General features: G+C 47.9%; 1 protein-coding gene across 1 annotated transcript in view; it reads right to left on the reverse strand.

Annotated features, from left to right (window-relative positions):
- Positions 1–2,132: 2,132 nt before the first annotated feature.
- LOC141051872 (uncharacterized) overlaps positions 2,133–22,959 on the reverse strand; it is a 42,454-nt gene continuing 21,627 nt past the window's right edge. Inside the window, exons 4-5 of the mRNA XM_073548983.1 lie at positions 2,697–2,798; positions 2,133–2,494 (exon numbers count right to left, since the gene is read on the reverse strand). Coding sequence (XP_073405084.1) covers positions 2,295–2,494; positions 2,697–2,798 — 302 coding nt within the window. The 3' untranslated portion in view covers positions 2,133–2,294. The remainder of the gene's footprint in view (positions 2,495–2,696; positions 2,799–22,959) is intronic.

Here is a 22,959-nt window from a genome sequence, read left to right on the forward strand (position 1 = left end):
TTGTATGGAGTGGGTTCAGGAGCTGAGCCTGCTCCATTCTAGGCAGATATCTGCTGTAATACATATCCGGCGTCTGCCTGTAACAGCAGTGATGAGGGCTCGCCTTGATTGCTGCTGTTCTATTTAAATGCCCTGACAACGATATTTAGTTGGCACAATGGCCAGTGCTTGCACTCACCAGCTCCCCTCAGCCTCCTGTGACGCAGCTGCCGGTTGCTGATGGTTGTCATGTGTTGCTGCCATGTTAGTCATCCAATGAAGCCCAGGCTGAGGTGGGGCTCCCTGGACAATGTTCTGATCACAGTCCTGGGACATTATTACAGTACGCTCACTCTGTAGTTAGCAGTGACTGTAATGTCTCCCTCTATGCACTGACCCCATCACAGGAAGCGACTGGTGGAAGACTAAAGCTTAATTTTCTCCCTGCAGCCAACGTTCTCCATTATGCTGGCTAGCCAGGCTTCAAACCCCATTTACCTGCAGACTAACCCTCTATCTGCAGATAAAAAGCATTTCTCAAGGTGACAAATTACCCTTAAAGGGACTGCCAGTACAGAATGACTTTTAAAAACTAGGTCCTGCCGCTCGGTGCTTCACGGTGAGGCCAATCATGTGCATTCACCTTCCCACCTGTTTGTATTCCATCATTCTCCACCCGCACTAATATGATTGACAGCTCTGGCTTCATAGAGTCATAGAAGGATGGAGATAGATGGAAAACAAGCAGGTGGGAAGGTGTATATAAATGATAGTCTGCCATGATAATCTGAGCTCCTCTGCTAGGTTTGAACAGTCATTCTGTGCTGACAGAGAGCCTTTATAGAAGTGTCCAATACACTGGAAGGATTTCACTCTGACTAACATTTTATTTATTGCAACCGGCATTATATACAGTATAAGTATACATCCGTATATCTCTTCACAATCCCCCACCAGAGCGAGTCCAGTGTGGCATACAAGCAGCGGGCATTATATATGACTATATATCAGTATAATGTCAGCACGATCCTCCTCCAGAGCAGGTCCACTGTGGGATACAAGCAGCAGGCGTCCTGCAGTGGCCTCACTAGTGGGAAACTACCCTGAAGATGGTATCCAGAGATTCTGTTAAAGGGAATCTGTTACTTATTTTATGGTATCCTAACTAAGGGTAACAAATAAGTGACAGATCCCCAATCAGGACTCATCATTTGCTGCTGCCAGAAACTTATTTTCACAATGAAGTATATTACAAATATATTTATTATCACTGTCCTTATATTATATAAAAATAAAAGTTTATGGTAGCTGTAGAGTGGGCCCCTGGTGGGCCCTAGGCTCCTCAGTCTTGGCTATATTTGTTATCTATACAGCTGAGCTTTCCATTTGTTCCATAGACAATAAATAGAGCAGATACCAGACATATAATGTAATATAATATATACATGGTTGGGCTCTGCCAAATCCAGCAGTTATCACATAACCACGAGGAGGCGCTCTACACACTTGTTATCATGTGTCAACTAGAGAGTCAGCTGCGTCTGCAGTGTTCTAGTCATTGACATAGCCACACTAGTTGTCACCTGACTGCAAGTATGAGTGTGATGGGACCAGCAGAACCGAATGCTAACGGATATATATATTTATTACATTCACACATACAGTATATATGTCTCCATCTCAGTGAAAAAATATAAATATATATATATATTTTTTAGAGGTGTAGGGGCCCAAATAGAATTTTTGCTATAGGGTCCTGTGATTGCTTTGTACGCCCCTGCTTCCAGAGCAGTAATAATGAGGGCGATCTGCCTTGTTTCTCAGAGCCCGAGATTCCAGGGGCCCCATTGCCAGATTGTCCTCATCATAAGCAGCCTACCGGGCAGGGAGGGGGCTCAGACACATTTCTTGCACAGGGGCCCCAAGCTGTCAGTGTCCACCCCTGCCCACCACAAGGCCGAGTGTCGGATGGAGTGGTGTAAAGCCGCCATCACTGGACTTTATATTCTACAGGAGGTGCGGTAATTTCACAATTTAGGTCCCAGACAATAAAATGCTTGATTTTCCATAGAACTTTGAGCCTCCTTCTGTACAGCGCTACAGCGTATGTCACCATTATAAAAATATGAAAATGAATAATCTCGACAACTGGCAAAAGACAAAAATATTTTATTCAGGGTGCGTCGTTCATATGATATCTAGATATTCTGTAAAGGAATAAGGTTGATTCTAATAACGCTATTTAAAGAGACAGACATAAAAAAACACCAACAGCAGGGCAGGCACAGTGCGGGTGTCAGCCATTCATCCGCTTGCTACAGTTTGGATAGCCATACCGCCACTATGGCTGCCAGGATGCCAACAGCAGGAATCTGCAGGTGCTCGGCGGAGTTGCACAGATTGGTGTTACAGCAGTTGTTCATTACGGAGATGGTCGTGCCCACCGTGGTGTCCGAGGTATAAGTGTTGCACACAGTGGAGTTGGCACATCCCCGTTTATGGGTGGGAATGCCGGCTGCAGGGGAGAGAAACAGAACATGTCAGGAGGGTCTAGAAGTAACTGGCAGCCGCTCGTCTCCCGCTTATCAATCCTAATTCTGCGTGACTGTCCACTATGAATCTTGGGCAATCAGATGAAAAGTTTGGGAGTTTTGGCAGGTGGAGGACCGGAGGGTGGGGACGCAGTTGTATGGGGCACAGAGGCCACTGCTACTCACCAAATGTCCCGGACTTTTTCACACAGACCTCCTTAGCTGCACATGTGACTTGTGACCTGTCGATACATGGAAAATCACAGGAATAGCACTGTAGAGGGGTATCTGAGGAGACAGAAGTGTCACTGGTCACGTAGAAGTCAGAATGTAAGAAGGGGATGAGTCCGAGAAAGAGAAAAGAAAATTATATTTATCATTTCTACAGAAATAATAAACTCACAAAATCACTTGTATAGTTTCCCGAGATACAGCTGAATTCACAATTCAGAGCTGAAGTCGCCTTGCTTCTTCTGTACATGATTTGCATTCCCTAAAGGGTCCTTATGTCAGGGGATATGCAGCAATGTGATGCTGGAAAAACTGTGTTCTGTTTTTTTTTTTTTATCAAGCCCTGTCTGTTTCCAATAACCAGCAGAATAGTGAGTGCGGCTCTGGAGTATAATACAGGATGTAACTCAGGATCAGTAATGTATGTACACAGTGACTGCACCAGCAGAATAGTGAGTGCAGCTCTGGAGTATAATACAGGATGTAACTCAGGATCAGTAATGTAATGTATGTACACAGTGACTGCACCAGCAGAATAGTGAGTGCAGCTCTGGAGTATAATACAGGATGTAACTCAGGATCAGTAATGTAATGTATGTACACAGTGACTGCACCAGCAGAATAGTGAGTGCAGCTCTGGGGTATAATACAGGATGTAATTCAGGATCAGTGCAGGATCAGTAGTGTAATGTATGTACAGAGTGACTGCACCAGCAGAATAGTGAGTGCAGCTCTGGGGTATAATACAGGATGTATCTCAGGATCAGTAATGTAATGTATGTACACAATGACTGCACCAGCAGAATAGTGAGTGCAGCTCTGGGGTATAATACAGGATGTAACTCAGGATCAGCACAGGATCAGTAATGTAATGTATGTATACAGTGACTGCACCAGCAGAATAGTGAGTGCAGCTCTGGAGTATAATACAGGATGTAACTCAGGATCAGTAATGTATGTACACAGTGACTGCACCAGCAGAATAGAGAGTGCATCTCTGGAGTATAATACAGGATGTAACTCAGGATCAGTAATGTAATGTATGTATACAGTAACTGCACTAGCAGAATAGTGAGTGCAGCTCTGGAGTATAATACAGGACATTACTCAGGATCAGTAATGTAATGTATGTACACTGACTGCACCAGCAGAATAATGAGTGCAGCTATGGAGTAAAATACAAGATGTAACTCAGGATCAGTACAGGATAATGAAATATAATGCAATTGTGGCACGCATAATATATGTGAGGAAGAAGGAGAATTTCTCAATAAGAAGATAAGTCCCTTAATGGACAATAGTAGATATCATAATTGTTAGAACCTTCCCATATATATGTCTATAATAAGACTAGTATAGACAAACTGCAATGTATATATATAGAGGCACACCAGAGAACAAGCAGTCAAAAAGTCTCATAAAACATCACTTTTATTAGATATATAGTATTTTACAATAATGGACAATTAAGGTACATAGAAATGAGGGAGAAGCAATGCATACACCCAACAGCACACAAGAACCCGGGCTCACAACCCACCCAGCACACTGCAGCAAATGACCATGTAAGGCTAATATGAACAATCATGGACGCACAAGCCCATTATCACAATCATGGAGCAAGTGCTCATATCACAAATGGCAGACAAGCTGCCAGAGGACAAATCAGCATAACATATTACCTCGGTGCTGCAGGAGCGGAGGGAAGCCAACCCACCTTGTACGCTATTGGGTGTATGCATTGATTCTCCCAATTTCCATGTACCTTAATTGTCCATTATTTTAAAATTCAATATATCTAATATAAGTGATGTTTTATGGGACTTTTTGACTGCTTGTTCTCTGGTGTGCCTCTATATCAGTACAGGATAAGTAATGTAATGTATGTACATAGTGACTGCACCATCAGAATAGTGAGTGCAGCTCTGGAGTATAATACAGGATGTAACTCAGGATCAGTACAGGATAAGTAATGTAATGTATGTACACAGTGACTGCACCAGCAGAATAGTGAGTGCAGCTCTGGGGTATAATACAGGCTGTAACTCAGGATCAGTAATGTAATGTATGTACACAGTGACTGCACTAGCAGAATAGTGAGTGCAGCTCTGGGGTATGATACAGGATGTAACTCAGGATCAGCACAGGATCAGTAATGTAATGTATGTACATAGTGACTGCACCATCAGAATATTGAGTGCAGCTCTGGAGCATAATGGTGGGCACTGTACTGAATAAGGAGAGTGCCCCTGAGTGGGGTTCCTTTCCTCCCCTCCCCTTAGGGTTAATGGAGCTGGCCCACCCACGTCATTGTGTGGGGTGGGTATTTAATGTTATAGGGCCAATGGGGATCAGGAAGGGGTTAGCACAGCCCCTTCCTGTGTTTATATATTACTGGATTTGAGGCTGCCCTCCCTCTTTCCTCATGACACCGGATCCTGGAAGTGCTTGTGGCACGAGCACTGTCTGGCGGTATTATGGCAGACCCACTTATGGAGGCCCTGCGCTTAAGGGTGATGCAGGAGGGAGAGTCTTGGCTGCACAGCTTTCTAGCGGGGATCGGCACTCACCTGGCGTCCCCGCAGGCTGCAGCTTCTTTAGAGGTGCCCGGACCTGGCGCGGCTTCATCACGGTCCGGCCGTTGCCGCCGTGTCGCAGCAGGTGCAGCCGGCGGCAGGGCTGGAGGGAGGCAGGCGGTCCGCGTGGTGATCCCGCCCTCCTTTGCGGGGTTCCTAGCGGTACGCGGCTAGGCGGAAGTCACCGCCCCCTGACTTCTGGTCCAGCGACGCGGAGCGTGCAGCGGCGTCTGCACATGGGAGAAGGGGGCACCAGATCTGCGCGAAATTTTTGCAGGGGCCAGGGGGACCAAGGGTCCAGGGCAGGTGCCCAGCATAGCGATGGTTGTAGGGAGGGATTTGAGTCAGGTGACAAGGGGCATTAACCCGATCGGGACAGCGGGAGCCATTATGGGTGGCAGGCACAGTGCATCCTCCTCTGGTTCAGCAGAAGAGCACAGTAATGAGCAACCCACTGTGCCCAGGGTAGAGGAGCAGAGGCAGGTTAGTGTTTCACAGGCACCTGTTGCAGAGGCAGTCCAGGCATCCCCTCCTCCTGCAGGGTTGGGTACACCGAGCACTATGGTGCTTGCTCCTGCACCACAGGGTGGGGGCGTCCAAGGGGTTGTTATTCAAAGCCCAGTCCCGGCTACTGCCGTGGCTGGTGGTAGCGGGGAAGCTTCCGTGGCTGCTGCAGTAGATGATTACCCCCGAGGCAGGGGCGAGACAGGCGTGGACGCCGGGGATCCTCCTCCTCTTACTCTTCATCCCCGCAGTCGCGCCATCACAGGCACCAAGCATCACAGCGGTGTCATAAGAAATCAAGGCACTCAGTCTGCAGAGGTTCCTTTCGTGGTCGTCACCGTCCCCGGTCCTCGAGACGTGGCTCTCCATATTCGGTGTCAGAGGTGTCCAGCGCGTCTGTGAGTCCCGAGCATGTCCGTGGTCCTCCTCCCGAGCGTCGGGAGTTGAAGGCTCGATCAAGGACTTACAGCCTGGTTGAGCCGAGAGTAACTCCCGAGGCTACAAGTCACAGCATCAATATTTCGGCGGGTTATCTGGGAGCCGGAGTTCCTACATCTATGGGAGTCCCTCCTCCAACGGTGAATCCGAGTGAGTGTTCCCTGTTGGGTTCTACAAGTGTGGATAATGCAGCTATGATTTCGGTGTTGAGATCGTTGATCGGGCAATTGCCCCCTATGGCTGGTACGGCAAAGGAGTGTCATAAGGTGGATGCCCCGTTAGCGGGGGTGTATAAGGATACCATGTTTTGTAGGGTTAGTGCGCTAGGGACGCACATTGATGACGATACTAAAAGGAAGATTTGGAGCAATGATTATATAGATGTTGGTCGGTGATTTCGGTGGACCAGCACCAGATTATTTACCTTCAACTAGGTATCAATTCCAGGCTGTTTTTAACAGATGTTTGAAGGGGTTAGGAGTTCCAGCTGGTGAGTATGGCACTCATTCTTTCCGCATTGGGGCAGCTACAGAGGTGGCTCAGGAGGGTCTTCCTGATGCTGAAGTTCAGAGGATAGGGAGGTGGAGATCAGCATGCTTTGCTCGTTATATTCGTACGGATTTGTTATATTAACAATTTCTTTTCCCGCAGATTCCGTCAGACCGACTGTCTGGTTGCTGGGACATTCCTACATTTACTGGGCTGCGCAACGGGCCGAGTGTCGCCCAGGTGGACGGCACCTTGCTGACAACTTTATCTTCCAAAGGGTAGGGGAGAAAACAAGGGGAACTGCTACCTTGGATCTAATCCTTATAAACAGGGAGGAAATGGTTGAGGAGGTAAAAGTGGCTGGAACCCTAGGAGGTAGCGACCATGCTATTTTAGAATTTTGGATAACTAGAGGCGGAAGACCTGTGAAGACTCAGACGTCAAGGTTAGATTTCAGAAAGGCAGATTTTAAGGGATTCAGAAAGATAATTGGAGGGATCCAATGGCTGGATATCCTTAAAGACAAAAATGTCCAGGAAGGATGGGAAATTTTGAAAAATGAAATTCTCAAAGCACAGTTGTTAACAATTCCGAAAAGAGGTAAGAATAGGAAACATTTAAGGAAACCAGGATGGATGAACACAGAACTTAAGCACATGCTAAAAAGGAAGAAAAAAATGTTTATAAAATGGAAAGAGGGAGGCATATCTAAAGAAGAATATAATGCTGTCTGCAGAACCTGCAGGGCACAAATCAGATTAGCTAAAGCTGAAAATGAATTGAGGCTTGCAAGAGATGTCAAAAGCAATAATAAAGGATTTTGGGGATATGTCAAAAGTAAAAGAAAAGTCAAAGATGCTATAGGATTTTTACAGGATGAAAATTATGAAATGGTAAGACAGGATGTTGAGAAGGCTGAACTTTTAAATTCCTATTTTGCATCTGTTTTCTCTCAGAAAGGAAATGTAACATCAACTGTTAGTCACTGTCCTATTAAGGGAATAGAAGAATCCAGGATATCTATAAACAGAAAGATAGTGAGGAAACACTTAGCTAACCTAAATGAATTCAAGTCTCCAGGTCCAGATGAATTACACCCCAGAGTACTGAAGGAGATAGCAGAAGAAATTTTTGAACCCCTCTCCATAATCTTTGAAAATTCTTGGAGAAAAGGAGAAGTGCCAGAAGACTGGAGAAGAGCAAATGTTGTTCCTATCTTCAAAAAGGGGAAGAAGGTGGACCCAGGCAACTATAGGCCGGTGAGTCTGACTTCTATACCAGGAAAGATCTTTGAACAAATTATTAAACAACATGTATGTCAATACCTGGATAAGAATGAAGTGATCAAACAGAGTCAGCATGGGTCTGTAACTAATAAGTCATGTCAGACTAACTTAATTTCCTTCTATGACAGTATCACTGATTGGGTGGATCAAGGAAATGCTGTAGATAAAGTATATCTTGACTTCAGCAAAGCATTTGACAAAGTCTCTCATACAATCCTTATTGAAAAAATGACTAAGTATGGAATGGACAAGGCAACTGTTAGGTGGATTCATAACTGGCTTAGTGATCGGACCCAAAGAGTGGTCGTAAATGGCTGCACATCCAGTTGGAAGAATGTCTCAAGTGGGGTACCACAGGGCTCTGTCCTGGGCCCTGTATTGTTCAACATCTTTATCAACGATTTAGATGAAGGAATTGAGGGTAAACTGATTAAATTTGCTGATGACACAAAGCTAGGAGGGATAGCTAATACTAGAGAAGAGAGAGAGGATTCAAAAAGATTTAAATAAACTGGAGAAGTGGGCAGCAACTAACAGAATGGTTTTTAACAGGGAGAAATGCAAAGTACTACATCTGGGCAATAAAAATGAAAAAAGCATATATAGAATGGGAGGAATAGGGCTAAGTGACAGCACATGTGAAAAAGACTTGGCTATACTAATAGATCACAGACTGAATATGAGTCAACAGTGTGATGCAGCAGCAAAAAAGGCAAATGCAATTCTAGGATGTATTAACAGAAGCATACAGTCTAGATCACGTGAAGTCATTATTTCCCTCTACTCCTCTTTGGTCAGACCTCATCTGGAATATTGTGTCCAGTTTTGGGCACCACATTTTAAAAAAGACATCAACAAACTGGAGCAAGTTCAGAAAAGAGCGACCAGAATGGTGACCGGTCTGCAAACCCTGTCTTATGAGGAAAGGTTGCAGGATTTGGGAATGTTTAGTTTGCCAAAGAGAAGACTGAGAGGAGACTTAATAGCTGTCTACAAATATCTAAAGGGCTGTCACATTGTAGAAGGATCAACTTTATTCTCATTTGCACAAGGAAAGACTAGAAGCAATGGGATGAAACTGAATGGGAGGAGACACAGATTAGATATTAGAAAAAACTTTTTGACAGTTAGAGTGATCAATGAGTGGAACAGGCTGCCACGAGAAGTGGTGAGTTCTCCTTCAATGGAAGTCTTCAAACAGAGGCTGGACAGACATCTGACTGGGATGATTTAGCGAATCCTGCTTTGAGCAGGGGGTTGGACCAGATGGCCCAGGAGGTCCCTTCCAACTCTACGATTCTATGATTCTATGATTCTATGATATGGCAGCTGAACGCACAAGGAGGTCAATCAATGCCCGTATCTCTAGGTTTGTGCGTGAGAGGTTCGGTGTGGTTGTTCGACACAGACAACTGGAAGGGATTAATAGTGCCCTGCTAAGGCCTGACGGGGTGCATTTGAACGATATTGGGCTAGATATCTTATCCGGTCTGCAAGATGGAGTAGAGCAAGCTTTGCTATTGATGGGTGGGGGTCGGAGTCCTGTTTGGAAACCAGGATCCTCTGTGGCGGTGAAAGAAGGAATGGCACAAAGCTACGGCTTGCTGGCTGACTTGGCTGCGAATACAGAGCAGGGCATTTAGCGGCGAGCGCGTGTTAAGAGAAGCTAAGTGCCTCTAAAATGGTTGTTTAAGAAACATTCAATAAAGCTGTGACCGACCTTCACCCATCATTTGGTTTCCGAGTTTGATTTATTATTGGTTAAGTGGGGCAGAGGAAATGCTATTGGGGTTTTAACCCTGAGTCACAACAGTCTGGTGGGCACTGTACTGAATAAGGAAAGTGCCCCTGATTGGGGCGCCTTTCCTCCCCTCCCCTTCCCTTAGGGTTAATGGAGCTGGCCCACCCACGTCGTTGTGTGGGGCGGGTATTTAATGTTATAGGGCCAATGGGGATCAGGAAGGAGTTAGCACAGCCCCTTCCTGTGTTTATATATTATTGGATTTGAGGCCGCCCTCCCTCTTTCCTCATGACACCGGATCCTGGAAGTGCTTGTCCCACCCTCCCTCCCTTTTTGTTATGATTGTTTACTAATGTTCATTCTCTTCTGTTTATTGTAGTTTCAAGTCACAGCGGTGAAAGAAGGAATGGCACAAAGCTACGGCTCGCTGGCTGACTTGCCTGCGAATACAGAGCAGGGCATTTGGCAGCGAGCGCGTGTTAAGAGAAGCTAAGTGCCTCTAAAATGGTTGTTTAAGAAACATTCAATAAAGCTGTGACCGACCTTCACCCATCATTTGGTTTCCAAGTTTGATTTATTATTGGTTAAGTGGGGCAGAGGAAATGCTATTTGGGTTTTAACCCTGAGTCCCAACAGTCTGCAGAATGTAACTCAGGATCAGTAATGTATGTATACAGTGACTGCACCAGCAGAATAGTGAGTGCAGCTCTGGGGTATAATACAGAATGTAACTCAGGATCAGTACAGGATCAGTAATGTATGTATACAGTGACTGCACAGCAGAATAGTGAGTGCAGCTCTGTTCAGCTGCTGCTCACTGTGGTGATTGTGGGTGTGGTCGACACTGATCCTGCTGTGTGTTCCTGAGCTACAGAGAATCAACACCTCTCCACCCAGGGACCTACTCTCTCTCCTACCCAGGGAGGAGTGGGTTTTTTCGGATGAGTGAAGGAGCCAAGTCCCAGGCTTCTGTTACCCGATCCAGGCCAACGGGGAACAGAAGAAACCAGCAACCGGCCTGCACATCAGAGGACTCGGGGGTTAGACGCTCCACCAGGAGTCGCAGGAATGTTGCTCCTACTCCCCCCAGGTTTGCAGAGACCCAGAGAAGCCGTAAGGCTTCCAACATGGAGGAGAAGCCTGCTAGCAGCGTGCAAGATGGCGGTCCTTCCGGAGGAAAGCTGAGTGCTCACGGAGGTAAGGCCGACCTCGCTGAGGAAGGTTGGGGGCTGCAGAAACCAAAGGAGTCTGTATCCACATATGCCTCCCGGGTTATGAGCCATCTCCGTGAGTATGAAGAGGCAAGTAAGACCATCAGGAGGCTCTGGGAGGAGCTGCACTGCACAAGCGCCAAAGCTGCAGGTTCCTCCAGACACAGGAAGACCCAACTCCAGGTGAAGGTAAAGAGACTGAAGCTGGATATTAATGAGCTGGAGGTGAGGAAAGCATTCCTAAGAGAAAAAAGTTGACCATTTAAAGAAAAACTAATGAATGAGGACAGATTCAGGGAAATGGCTGATAACAGAGAGCAAATGCAGATGGGGCTGCAGCCTGAGAGCCAGGTGGATGATGATGATGATGATGACCAGAAGGAAGTCCCACCTGGCAGCCTGCAAAGTCACCCGCAGGCCACGTGCAGCGAGCTCCCTGCTGGATAGGCGACATTGGCATCTGGTCGCAGTTCTGGGGAGGACAGTGACAACAGCAGCCAGGGAGGGACACTAATGACGGAGATCAAGCTCCTGGAGTCCCCAGTGTGCCTTCAGAACTTCCATCTTGGTGATGATTTACCAGAGGAGGCACCTGGGGGCCAGAAGAAAAAGGCAAATACCACCAAAGCTCTAGGAAGTGGTGAGTTATGTATATGCCCCCCTCCCTGTACCCCCCGAGTCAGCTGCCCGGTCAGCTCACTGTATAAGCCCCGTTGCCCATCCCAGCCCGGGTTCTGCTGTGGATCTGGTGCAAAGGCACGGTAGTGAGGTGCAAAGCTCCGTCTCTGCGTGTAGTAGCAGGGACATAGCAGCAGGTGCACCAGCCGAGATGCTGGACAGTGAGGGTGGCCTGGCAGCGGGTATACGGTTAGGCCATGACACTGTTGTGCGCTCCTCAGTAGGAGGAGGGAGCGGCCAAGTGTCAGGGGCAGCTCCGGTAGCCTTGGCACACCTGAATGCTGTTGCTGCTGATCACTTAGTTGAGAAGCGGCCGCAGTGTGAAGGGGCTGTCGTGGCTGGGTGTTCTCATCCTCCCAAAATCCTGTTCTGCGTTGGCGCCGCTGGTCAGCAAGATCCTGATGTAAAGGATCAGTGGTGCCTCACAGCGGCAGAAGATCAGCAGCGCCTAGTGAAGCAAAGAAAATTACCAACTGATGATGCGGAGGGCATCCGTAAGTCCAGGGGTGAGGTCGCCTCCAGTTCTGTGGAGGAGACTGAGCCCCTTGTGCCTGATGATGCGGAGGTCAAAATGCCACCCCCTGTTGTCACTGGTCCAGCAGGAGTGAATGTGGCGGGAAGTGTGGATGAGGAAATTTCTCTGTCTAGTGGTGTGGTTGCTGGTTTGGTGGAGAGTGAGTGTGTTATGGAGGTGGGTAATAGTGATACTGTTGGTGTTGATGTGATCACTGGTCCGGTTGCCCCCCCGGTGGTGGCAGCACCCATTACTAGTTATTCTGCTGTCACCTCTGGGGGAAATAGGGCGTCCTCCTCGTCTCCGGGCTCTGGGGACGGCATGTTGCAGCAGTGTCTCCTGGAGAAGGGGGAGAGATCACTAATGGTAGAGGGTCTAGGGGTTGATCTATCCTTCTGGATAGAGAGGCATGGCCTCGAGACCTTCCGAGAGCAAGAAGGGGGAAATACAGTGTGGTCCCTGCCGACAGCCGGGCCAGGTAGTGTGCGTAGGAATGTGGTCCGTCTTTGGTGGAGGGGCAGTGATGCATGTCCTCCAAGGTCTAAGGTTGTGGAGCTCCTGCTGAAGATGGGCTTCAAGGCTATTGACATCTACGCCTTAATGCATCCCTATTCCACACCTGAGTTTGATGTCAGCTTTGTTTGGCCAGAGGGGCTTGAGCTCTTCTCGTCGAATTATGAGCAAAAAATGAGCCCGGCTGGCGAGACTTTGCCATCCAGGTGGCGTCTCGCCAAAATCAAGTCAAGAAAGTGACCGTGATGACTTGTAGCAAGTCTCTTTCTTGTTATGACATCATGACGTGGCTTGGCAGATATGGAGAAGTGGTGGAGATGCCAAAGAAAAACCGTGATGTGTATGGTATCTGGTCAGGGGCCGGGACGTTTATGGTAAAACTTAAGCGTTCAGGTGAGCTGGATTATTTTCTCCTTTTTTATTTCATTAAGCGTTCAGGTGGTACGGTTGCCCACATTCCATCATCTGCCTTCCTGGGTAGGGATCATATCCAGGTCTTCTACCAGGGGCAACCAAAGCTCTGTCACAAATGCGGCGACCCCACACACTTCAGTGCAAACTGCACTGTGCAGAAATGTGCATTGTGTGGGGATATCGGCCATCTTGCTGCATCTTGTGTGGAGATTAGGTGCCACCTGTGTGGTGACTTAGGTCACCCATTCTGCTGTTGTCCTCGCTCCTTTGCTAATGCAGTCGTGACCCCGGTGGGAGAAAGCCATGAGGCTGATTCTGCTGGGGAAGGGACTAGCAGGGGTGAGGGAGCTGAGGGGCCAAGGAGAAAAAGCAATAAAAAGACACCTGCCCAGCTGAGGCGTCTAGACAAGCGCAGACAGGAGAGGGAGCTGGACGAGCCCCGTGTTACTAAGGTGACCCCTATCCTAGATGCCAGTCTTGCTACTGAGGCCCTGTGGGATGATGAGTTGGATGAGGAGGTCAGGAGGATCCACAGGGAGGAAAGTGCCACTGCCTCCGAATCCTCCCATTATGAAAGTATGGATGAGGATAATAGGCAGTGGCTAGAGGACAAGCGTAAGCTCGGCACCAAAAAGAAGGGAAAGAAGGGAGATAAAACATCTCTCGCTCTGACCAAGGTACCTAAGGAAGGAAAATCTGACTCCCCTCTGGTTGGTCTTTCTAACCGGTTCCTAGCCCTTGAGAACATCTCTTCCTCTGAGGGGGAAGTTGAGGGTGAGGTTCCGGCTTCAGCGGAGCTTACAGGGGGTGCCGAGTCGCCTTCTTCTGGGAATGTAAGGTCCTTGGAGGCAGGGACTGGCCCAGAGTCTGGAGATGAGGATGACAAAAAGAAAAAACACGTGGGAATGGACACCTCTGTGTCGTTAAAGAGGGGGAATGATTCCTCCTCTGAGGCAGAGGAGAAGGGGAGTGGGAAGAAGAAAGCCATCTTATTCAATCACCAATGATGGCGGTACCCACTCAGTTGACGCTGGCGTCCATTAATGTCGCCAGCATAAAGTCAAATGCAGCCAGATTTGCAGCCTTTGCTTTTCTCAGCCATGTTGAAGCTGACATTTTCTTTTTGCAAGAGACCAGACTGCCAAACATGGCAGACGTGTTTAAAGCCAAGGGGGGGTGGAGACTTGGCCCTCCTATTGGTCTCTTACGGCTGAGCTGTATAGCGGAGTGGCGGTCATTTTGACCGCAATGGTGGAATGCCGATGGGTTATTGATGTAGAAATGGGGAGGTGCCTGATCTTAGATGTCCTCATGAAGGGACAAGAGCTCCGGCTTATTAACATCTATGATCCCCAATCTAAATGGGACCGGAGGTGTCTCTTTATGAGGATCAAGCCCTACCTTTTTACAAGTTGGCAGGTTGTCTTTGGAGGGTACTTCAATACTGTCACAAGGCCCCGAGATAGAGGAGATTCCAGAGACATGCTGACTTATGATAGTGTCGCCCTTAATTGTATAGCTAGTGAGGCTCGCCGGGTGGATGTCCACATTCAGCACACCCCAGGCCACGAGGGGTTCACCTATCATGGAGAGACCCTTCGGATAGGAAGAGGCTTTTGGAGGCTCAATTCGTCTCTCTTGGAAGAAGCAGACATAAGACAGTCCTTTGAGGATTTTCTTCAGAGCCAGGTACCCTTACTGGATCTTTGTAGTAGTAAGTCAGAGTGGTGGGAGATGTTCAAGAAAAGGGAGGCGAGATTCTTCCTCCAGCTCTCGAGCCTCAGGAGTCTGCACAGGTACCACCTGTATCAGGGTCTGAGGAGGAGACTCAAGCATCTTGTCTCAACTGGAGGTAGCCGCGAGGAGATCTCCAGAGTGAAATCTTTGCTCATGAGGTGTCAGTACGATAGACACGCATCTTTGGTTTTTGAGAGGGATTATGGGAAGTACCGCTTGCCCGACCCTTACAGAGACTGCAAGATGTCAGTGAATAGTAAAGTGGTAACAGGACTGGTTGACACTGCAGGGTCCCTGAGGCTATCCAGATCAGGGATCCTGGAGGTTGTCAGATCTTTCTGCTCGCACCTCTTGGGGAAGAGGGATCTTGATTGGAATAAGATGTTGGCTTTCCTGGCTGAAGCCATTCCTGAATCAGGTGTAGACCCCTCTCTTGACATTTTGACAGAGATGATCAGGGAATAGGAAGTTAAGTCGGTGATTGAAGGGCTTGCCCAAAAAAAAAAATCGCCCGGTCCAGATGGCTTAACATCTGAGTTTTATAAGACCTTTAAGGACGCTTTGGTTCCCCTCTTGACTGAGGTATTCAATGAGTGTCTTTCCTCAGGCACTCTGCCAAAGTCAATGAGGAGGTCTGCCCTGATCAGCTTGTCAAAGAGTAAGGACCCATCGTGCTTTGAGAATTGGAGTCCCATAGCGCTTCTCAATGCAAACAGGAATGTTCTGGCAAATGTGCTCTTTAATCGGCTGGTGAAATTTGCACCCCGACTCCTTTCGGAGGCCCAGCATTGCTCTGTTCCAGGTCGCAGCACATTTAGTGCTGTGCTCGGTGTCCGAGAGGCTGTGGAGCGGGGTAGGGCTGGTCACTGGAAGGGGTACATGCTGTCGCTGGACCAGACAAAAGCGTTTGATTGGGTTAATCACCAGTACCTCTGGTTTGTCCTTTTGAGATATGGCCTGCTGGTGCTCAGGGATTGCCCAAGTCAGGATCTTGGGGTGGGTTTGCATCTTTTAACTTCTGTCAGGATCCCCTCAAAGTTTTGGGACTTGGTTTGGCTCTACTTCCATGGGAAACTGTGTGTGAGGGACAATCTAAAGTGTAGGAGTGCTGAGGACAGGAACTTTACTCGGGAGCATTGTGGTAGCGTGCTGGAAAGCATGGACCTTTTCCTGCTTCATTGTCCCTTCAACACAGAGGTGTACAACAGGGTGGGCGCCTCCATTGGCTGGTCTCGGCTGGCCGGTCTCTCCTATGCGGAATGGGCCTATGGAGCATTCGGAGACCTTGGTGGCCGGGATCGCTGCACCTTATTTCTAGTTAGTGCAGTGGTTAGGTATCACACTTGGAACGCACGGTGCTTAGTATCAACGCAACGGAAAATCCCCCCAGTGGACGATGTGTTTAGGACCATACTCGGTGATCTCGTGAAGGTGCACTCTCTGGAGTATGAGAGACTGGGCACACATAGGGCTGCTCTCCTCTGGAGGGGGTTTTCTTTTAGTGTGCCCTAGTCTGGTCATCTCTTTTCCTGGTGGTGGGCTGCTGCTGACACTGTAGATTTTTGTTTTGTTATCGGCAATGGCGGATCTTAATAGGGGCGGATGGGGCGGTCGCCCCGGGCCCAAGGTTTTTTGGGGGCCCAGGGGCAGGGGCGGGCTGGGCCGGGTGGCAGAGAGGCAAATGCCCCCCGGACCGCTCCCCCAGCACCAGTACAGGGCCGGCCGTGCCCTGTGCTGTGACGCCGCCGGCAGCAGACAGCCGCCCGCGTCACATTCTATGAGGGGCCGGGAGCTGTGTACGGCCATCACCTTGACGGCTGCTCAGCTACGGCTCCCTCCGGCTGTACTTCCGGGTCAGATGTCGGGCGTGCGCGATGACGTCATCGTGCACGCGCCGACATGTCCCGGAGGATGCTGAAAGCAGAGGCGCTGCTGGGGAGCGAGCTGGCAGTGAGGTAAGTATGGGGAACTTTTTTTATTTTTTTTTATTTATAAAATGAATTAAATGGGGGAGGGGGTGAGTGGGGGCTGTACACAATGAAGGGGGGGTGACTGGGGCTGTACATGATGAAGGGGGGGTGACTGGGGCCTGTATATGATGAAGGGGGGGTGACTGGGGGCTGTACACAATGAAGGGGGGTGACTGGGGCCTGTATATGATGAAGGGGGGTGACTGGGGCTGTACATGATGAAGGGGGGGTGACTGGGGCCTGTATATGATGAAGGGGGGGTGACTGGGGGCTGTATATGATGAAGGGGGGTGACTGGGGGCTGTATATGATGAAGGGGGGGTGACTGGGGCCTGTATATGATGAAGGGGGGTGACTGGGGCCTGTATATGATGAAGGGGGGTGACTGGGGCCTGTATATGATGACGGGGGGGTGACTGGGGGCTGTATATGATGAAGGGGGGTGACTGGGGGCTGTATATGATGAAGGGGGTGACTGGGGTTGTATAGGATGAAGGGGGTGAGTGGGGGCTTCACAGGATGAAGGGGGGATGAGTGGGGGCTTCACATGATGAAGGGGGGTGAGTGGGGCTGCACATGATGAAGGGGGGGTGAGTGGGGCTGCATATGATGAAGGGGGGGTGAGTGGGGCTGAACATGATGAAGTGGGGGATAAGTGGGGCTGCACATGATGAAGTGGGGGATAAGGGGGACTGCACATGATGAATTAAGGGGTAAGTGGGACTGCACATGATGAATTAAGGGGTAAGTGGGACTGCACATGATGAATTGGGGGTAAGGGGAACTGCACATGATGAATTAAGGGGTAAGTGGGACTGAACATGATGAATTGGGGGTAAGAGGGACTGCACATGATGAAGTGGGGGTAAGGGGCACTGCACATGAAGTGGGGGTAAGGGGGACTGCACATGATGTGGGGGTAAAATTAACTGCACATGATGATGGGGGAGTGGGGCTGCACATGAAGTTGGGGGGGAAGGGGACTGCACATGATGAAATGGAAGGGGGGATAAGGGGCTGCAAATGATGAAGCGGCACTGCAGATGAAGTGAGTGGGTGATAGGGGACTGCAATGGATGAAGTAAGGGGACTTCAAATTAAAGTGGGGACATTAAAGTGGATCCCCTATGGCCAGGATCACGTTGGGCGATTTTGTGCGTATTAGCCGTAGGCCTACAGCTTATGTGCAAAGTCTTTTTAGGCCATGTCCACACGTGGTGGAATGGTGGCGGGTTTTCCGTATGGACCCGCAGCAAACCAAGTGCTGCGGTCCGTACGGCTGTCAATTCCCGCACGGGGACCGCAGCGCTCAGGTGGGAAGGGGGGTACAGGGGCCCAGGTTTTATGAACAGCCCCGGGCCCATAGTCCACTTAATCCGCCACTGGTTATCGGTATACAGTGATGTAGGGCTGCAAGCACCGAACTTGGGCTTTGTGATTTGTGGGTAATGTAGTGTTTGCTTCTGTATATTTTGTATATAGGGATATAGATTTGGGTGTAGGTGTTAGGTTGGGTGGTGGGAAAAGGGGGGAGGTGGGTTTATCTTGTGGGACTATGGGACACTGGGGTGTTTGGGGAAACACTGGCACTGCCTGATCTGGCCTATGGATGTTAGACATGGACTGAGGCATGAGACTCAGGACCAGCTCTCAGGTCAGTGCAGGGGTTGGGAATGGTGGGCTTGAGCGTGGGGTGGTGGATAGTTTAGTCTTGTTTATATTTGTATAGTTAGTGGTTATTTTATTTAAAAATTAAAAAAAAAAAAAGTATGTATATAGTTTTTGTTTGCTATTCTTTATTTTATTTTGTTATTAGTTTGTTGGTGACCGGACCAGAAGGTGTAGGTTATTATTAGTTATTATTCTGTATATATGTATAATATGTGTGAGAGGAGAGAATGAGCGGCTGGACCAGTGTTCAGTATACGGAGTATTGTCTGGCTGATATTCCTTTTATGTTTCTGTTATTATTATTGTTACGTTTTTCATTTTTATAATAAAAGATCTACAGGATGTAACTCAGGATCAGTACAGGATCAGTAATGTAATGTATGTACACAGTGACTGCACCAACAGAATAGTGAGTGCAGCTCTGGAGTATAATACAGGATTTAATTCAGGATCAGTAATGTAATGTATGTACACAGTGACTGCACCAGCAGAATAGCGAGTGCAGCTCTGGGGTATAATACAAGATGTAACTAAGGATAAGTAATGTAATGTATGTACACAGTGACTGCACCAACAGAATAGTGAGTGCAGCTCTGGAGTATAATACAGGATTTAACTCAGGATTAGTAATGCATAGCTCCCAACCATCCCGATTCTCGCGGAACAGTCCCGTTTTTCACCCCCCCACGTCCCGCCCAGTACTCTATTTTTCCGTCACTGTACTGAGCCGCCACGCCCCCCCATGCACCGACCCCATCCTCGCCCTCCCAAAGAGACCCACCGTAGCGTGCAATGACGTCCTAGGCTGTTCTGTGGCTGTGCGCACAGGACCTGTGATGAGGTCACAGGAGGGGAGGAGTCAGGGGTCACATGATTAGGGGCCTCCTGTCTGCACTCTGCAGAACTCTGCTGTGCTGGTTGTCATGGTGAGGGATGAGGTGAAGTTTCTGTGTGGGGTCAGGAGGGGTTTTCAGTGTGGATGTAGCAGAGCTGTTTGTGTACGAGGTGTACGGAGCATAGCCATGTGTGTAAGAGGTGTACGGAGTGGAGCCGTGCATGTACGAGGTGTACAGAACCACGTATGTATGAGGTGTACGGACCAAAGCCGCGCATGTACGAGGTATACGGAGCAGAGCCGTGTGTGTACGAGGAGTATGGAGCGGAGCCATGCGTGTACGAGGTGTACGGAGCCACGTGTGTATGAGGTATACAGAGCGGAGCCGTGTGTGTACGAAGTGTGCGGAGCGGAGTCGTGTGTGTACTTGGTGTACGGACCGGAGCCGCATGTGTATGAGGTATGCGGAGCGGAGCAGTGTGTGTTCGGAGTGGAGCCATGTGTGTATGGGATGTACAGAGCCGAGCCAAGTGTGCACGAGGCATACAAAGCGGGCTTTTCCCGTGGACACAGGAGTACCCCGAGGAGCACTTTAAAACTCGCACATGATGTTCCACCGGAAGTGATGTGCTGGAAGCTGACCGGAAAATAGGTAATTTCATGAGGAGATTGTGATGGAACCATGGAGGCACTTCAGGGAATGCTTCAGATCCATCAACATGTCCTCCTCCGACAGCGCGGACAGCGGGATTGCCTTGGAATCAGGGATGCCGGCCATGTGAGCGGATCATGATTTGTCCTGCATCGGGAGGCTCAGGTGGGCATTACAATGGGAGCCGGGATGCTGTAGTATCTTTATAGAATCTTTCTGTTTCTTTCTTTCTCTCTCTGTTTCTTTCTCTGTTCTTTCCTTCTCTCTCTTTCTTTCTTTCTCTGTTCTTTCTCTCACTGTTTCTTTCTCTCTCTTTGTTCTTTCTTTCTCTCTCTAATCTTTCTTTTTTCTTTCTCTCTCTGTTCTTTCTCTCTCTGTTCTTTCTTTCTTTCTTTCTCTCTGTTCTTTCTATTTCTTTCTTTCTTTGCTTCTTTCTTTCTCACTCTCTCTGTTCTTTCTCTCTCTCTGTTCTTTCTTTCTCTCTCTCTGTTCTTTCTTTCCCCTCTTTCTTTTTTTCTCTCTCTGTTCTTTCTTTCCCCTCTTTCTTTCTCTCTATCGCTCTGTTCTTTCTTCCCCTCTTTCTTTCTTTCTTTCTTTCTCTCTTTCTGTTTTTTCTTTTTTTTCTCTTTCTTTCCCTCTCGGTTCTTTCTTCTTTCCCCTTTCTTTCCCCTCTTTCTTTCCCTCTCTGTTTTTTTTCGCCCCCTCTTTCTTTTTCTCTCTGTTCTTTCTTTCCCCTCTCTTTCTCTCTCTCCGTTCTTTCTTCCTATGTATTCTCTCTCTGTTCTTTCTTTCCCCTCTTTCTTTCTCTCTCTCTCTGTTCTTTTTTTATGTCCCCTCTTTCTTTCTCTCTGTTCTTTCGTTCCCCTTTTTCTTTCTCTCTGTTCTTTCTTTCTTTTCCCTCTCTCTGTTCTTTCTTTCCCTCTTTCTTTTTTTCTCTTTCTCTGTTCTTTCTTTCTCTCTCTAATCTTTCTTTTTTCATTATCTCTCTGTTCTTTCTCTCTCTCTGCTCTTTCTTTCCCCTTTCTTCCCCTCTTCTTTCTTTCTTTCTTTCTTTCTTTCTCTCTGTTCTCTTTCTTTACTTCTTTCTCTCTCTCTTCTTTCTTTCCCCTCTTTCTTTCTCTCTTTGTTCTTTCTTTCTTTTGCTCTCCCTCTGTTCTTTTTTCTGTCCCCTCTTTCTTTCTCTCTCTCTCTGTTTTTTCTCTCTCTGTTCTCTCTTTTTATCTGTTTTCTTTCTGTTCTTTCTTTCCCCTCTTTCTTTCTCTCTGTTCTTTTTTTCTCTCTCTCTGTTCTTTCTTTCCCCTCTTTCTTTTTTCTCTCTCTGTTATTTCTTTCTCTCTGTTGCTCTGTTCTTTCTTTCCCCTCTTTCCCCTCTTTCTTTCTTTCCTTTTTTCTCTTTCTTTCTCTCTCTATTCTTTCTTTCTTTCTCCTTTCTTTCTCTCTGTTCTTTCTTTCTTTCCCCTCTATCTTTCTTTCGCTCTCCCTCTGTTTTTTTTCTGCCCCCTCTTTCTTTCTCTCTCTGTTCTTTCTTTCCCCCTCTCTTTCTCTTTCTCTGTTCTTTCTTCCTATCTGTTCTCTCTCTCTGTTCTTTCTTTCCCCTCTTTCTTTCTCTCTCTCTGTTCTTTATTTCTGTCCCCTATTTCTTTCTCTCTGTTCTTTCATTCTTTCCCTCTCTCTGTTATTTCTTTCCCCTTTTTCTTTCTCTCTGCTCTTTCTTTCTTTATCTCTCTCTGTTCTTTCTTTCTCTTTCTTTCTTTCATTCTTTCTTTCTCTTTCTCTGTTTTTTCTTTCTCTCTCTAATCTTTCTTTTTTCATTATCTCTGTTCTTTCTCTCTCTGTTCTTTCTTTCCCCTCTTTCTTCCCCTCTTCTTTCTCTCTGTTCTCTTTCTTTACTTATTTCTTTCTCTCTCTGTTTTTTCTCTCTCTGTTCTCTCTTTTTATCTGTTCTCTCTCTGTTCTTTCTTTCCCCTCTTTCTTTCTCTCTGTTCTTTTTTTCTCTCTCTCTGTTCTTTTTGTCTGTCCCCTCTTTCTTTCTCTCTGTGTTCTTTCTTTCTTTCTTTCTTTCTTTCTCTTTCTTTCTTTTTCTCTGTTCTTTCTTTATTTCCCCTCTTTCTTTATCTCTGTTCTTTCTTTCTTTCCCCTTTCTTTCTCTCTCTGTTCTTTCTTTTGCTCTCTGTTCTTTCTTTTTTCTTTCCCCTCTTTCTTTCTCTCTGTTCTTTCTTCTTTCTCTGTCTGTTCTTCTTCTTTGTTCTTTCTTTCTCTCTCACTCTCCTTTCTTTCTCTCTCTGTTTTTCTTTCTTTCTTTTCCTCAGTACCTGTCAGTGTGCCCACAGTACCAGCCACTGTGCCCATAATGCCAGCCACTGTGCCCTCTGTACCAGTCAGTGTGATCAGCAGTGCTTAATGGGTGTGGTTGGAGGTGGACATGGGTGTGACTAGTTGTGAAATGGGTGTGGTCAGGGACTTGGCCTAAAATTTGCTGCAGCACACTGCTGCTCATTGTGGTGATTGAGGGTGTGTTCACTGCTGATCCTGCTGTGTGCTCCTGAGCTCTGAGAAACAACACCTTTCCACCTGGGGACCTGCTCTCTCTCTTACCCAGGGAGGGAGTGGGTTTCCTGGGATGAGCAATGGAGCCAAGTCTCAGGCCGGTGGGGGGGCAGAAGAAACCAGTAACTGGCCTGCAAATCAGAGAACTCAGGGGTGAGAAGCTCCACCGGGAGTCACAGCAATGTGACTCCTACTCCCCCTGGGTCTGCAGAGACTCAGAGAAGCTGCAAGGCTTCCAACATGGGGGAGAAGCTTGCTAGCGTGCAAGATGGCGGTCCTTCTGGAGGAAAGCTGAGTGCTCCTGGAGGTGAGGCTGACCTCACTGAGGAAGGTTGGGGGCTGCAGAGACCCAAGGAGTCTGTGTCCATATATGGCTGCCGGGTCATGAGCCAGCTCTGTGAGTATGAAGAAGCAAGTAGGCTTTGGGAGGAGCTGCTGCAAG

The sequence above is a fragment of the Dendrobates tinctorius genome, unplaced genomic scaffold (assembly GCF_039654945.1).
Source record: "Dendrobates tinctorius isolate UK_male_01 unplaced genomic scaffold, ASM3965494v1 ptg000158l, whole genome shotgun sequence".
NCBI lineage: Eukaryota > Metazoa > Chordata > Amphibia > Anura > Dendrobatidae > Dendrobates > Dendrobates tinctorius.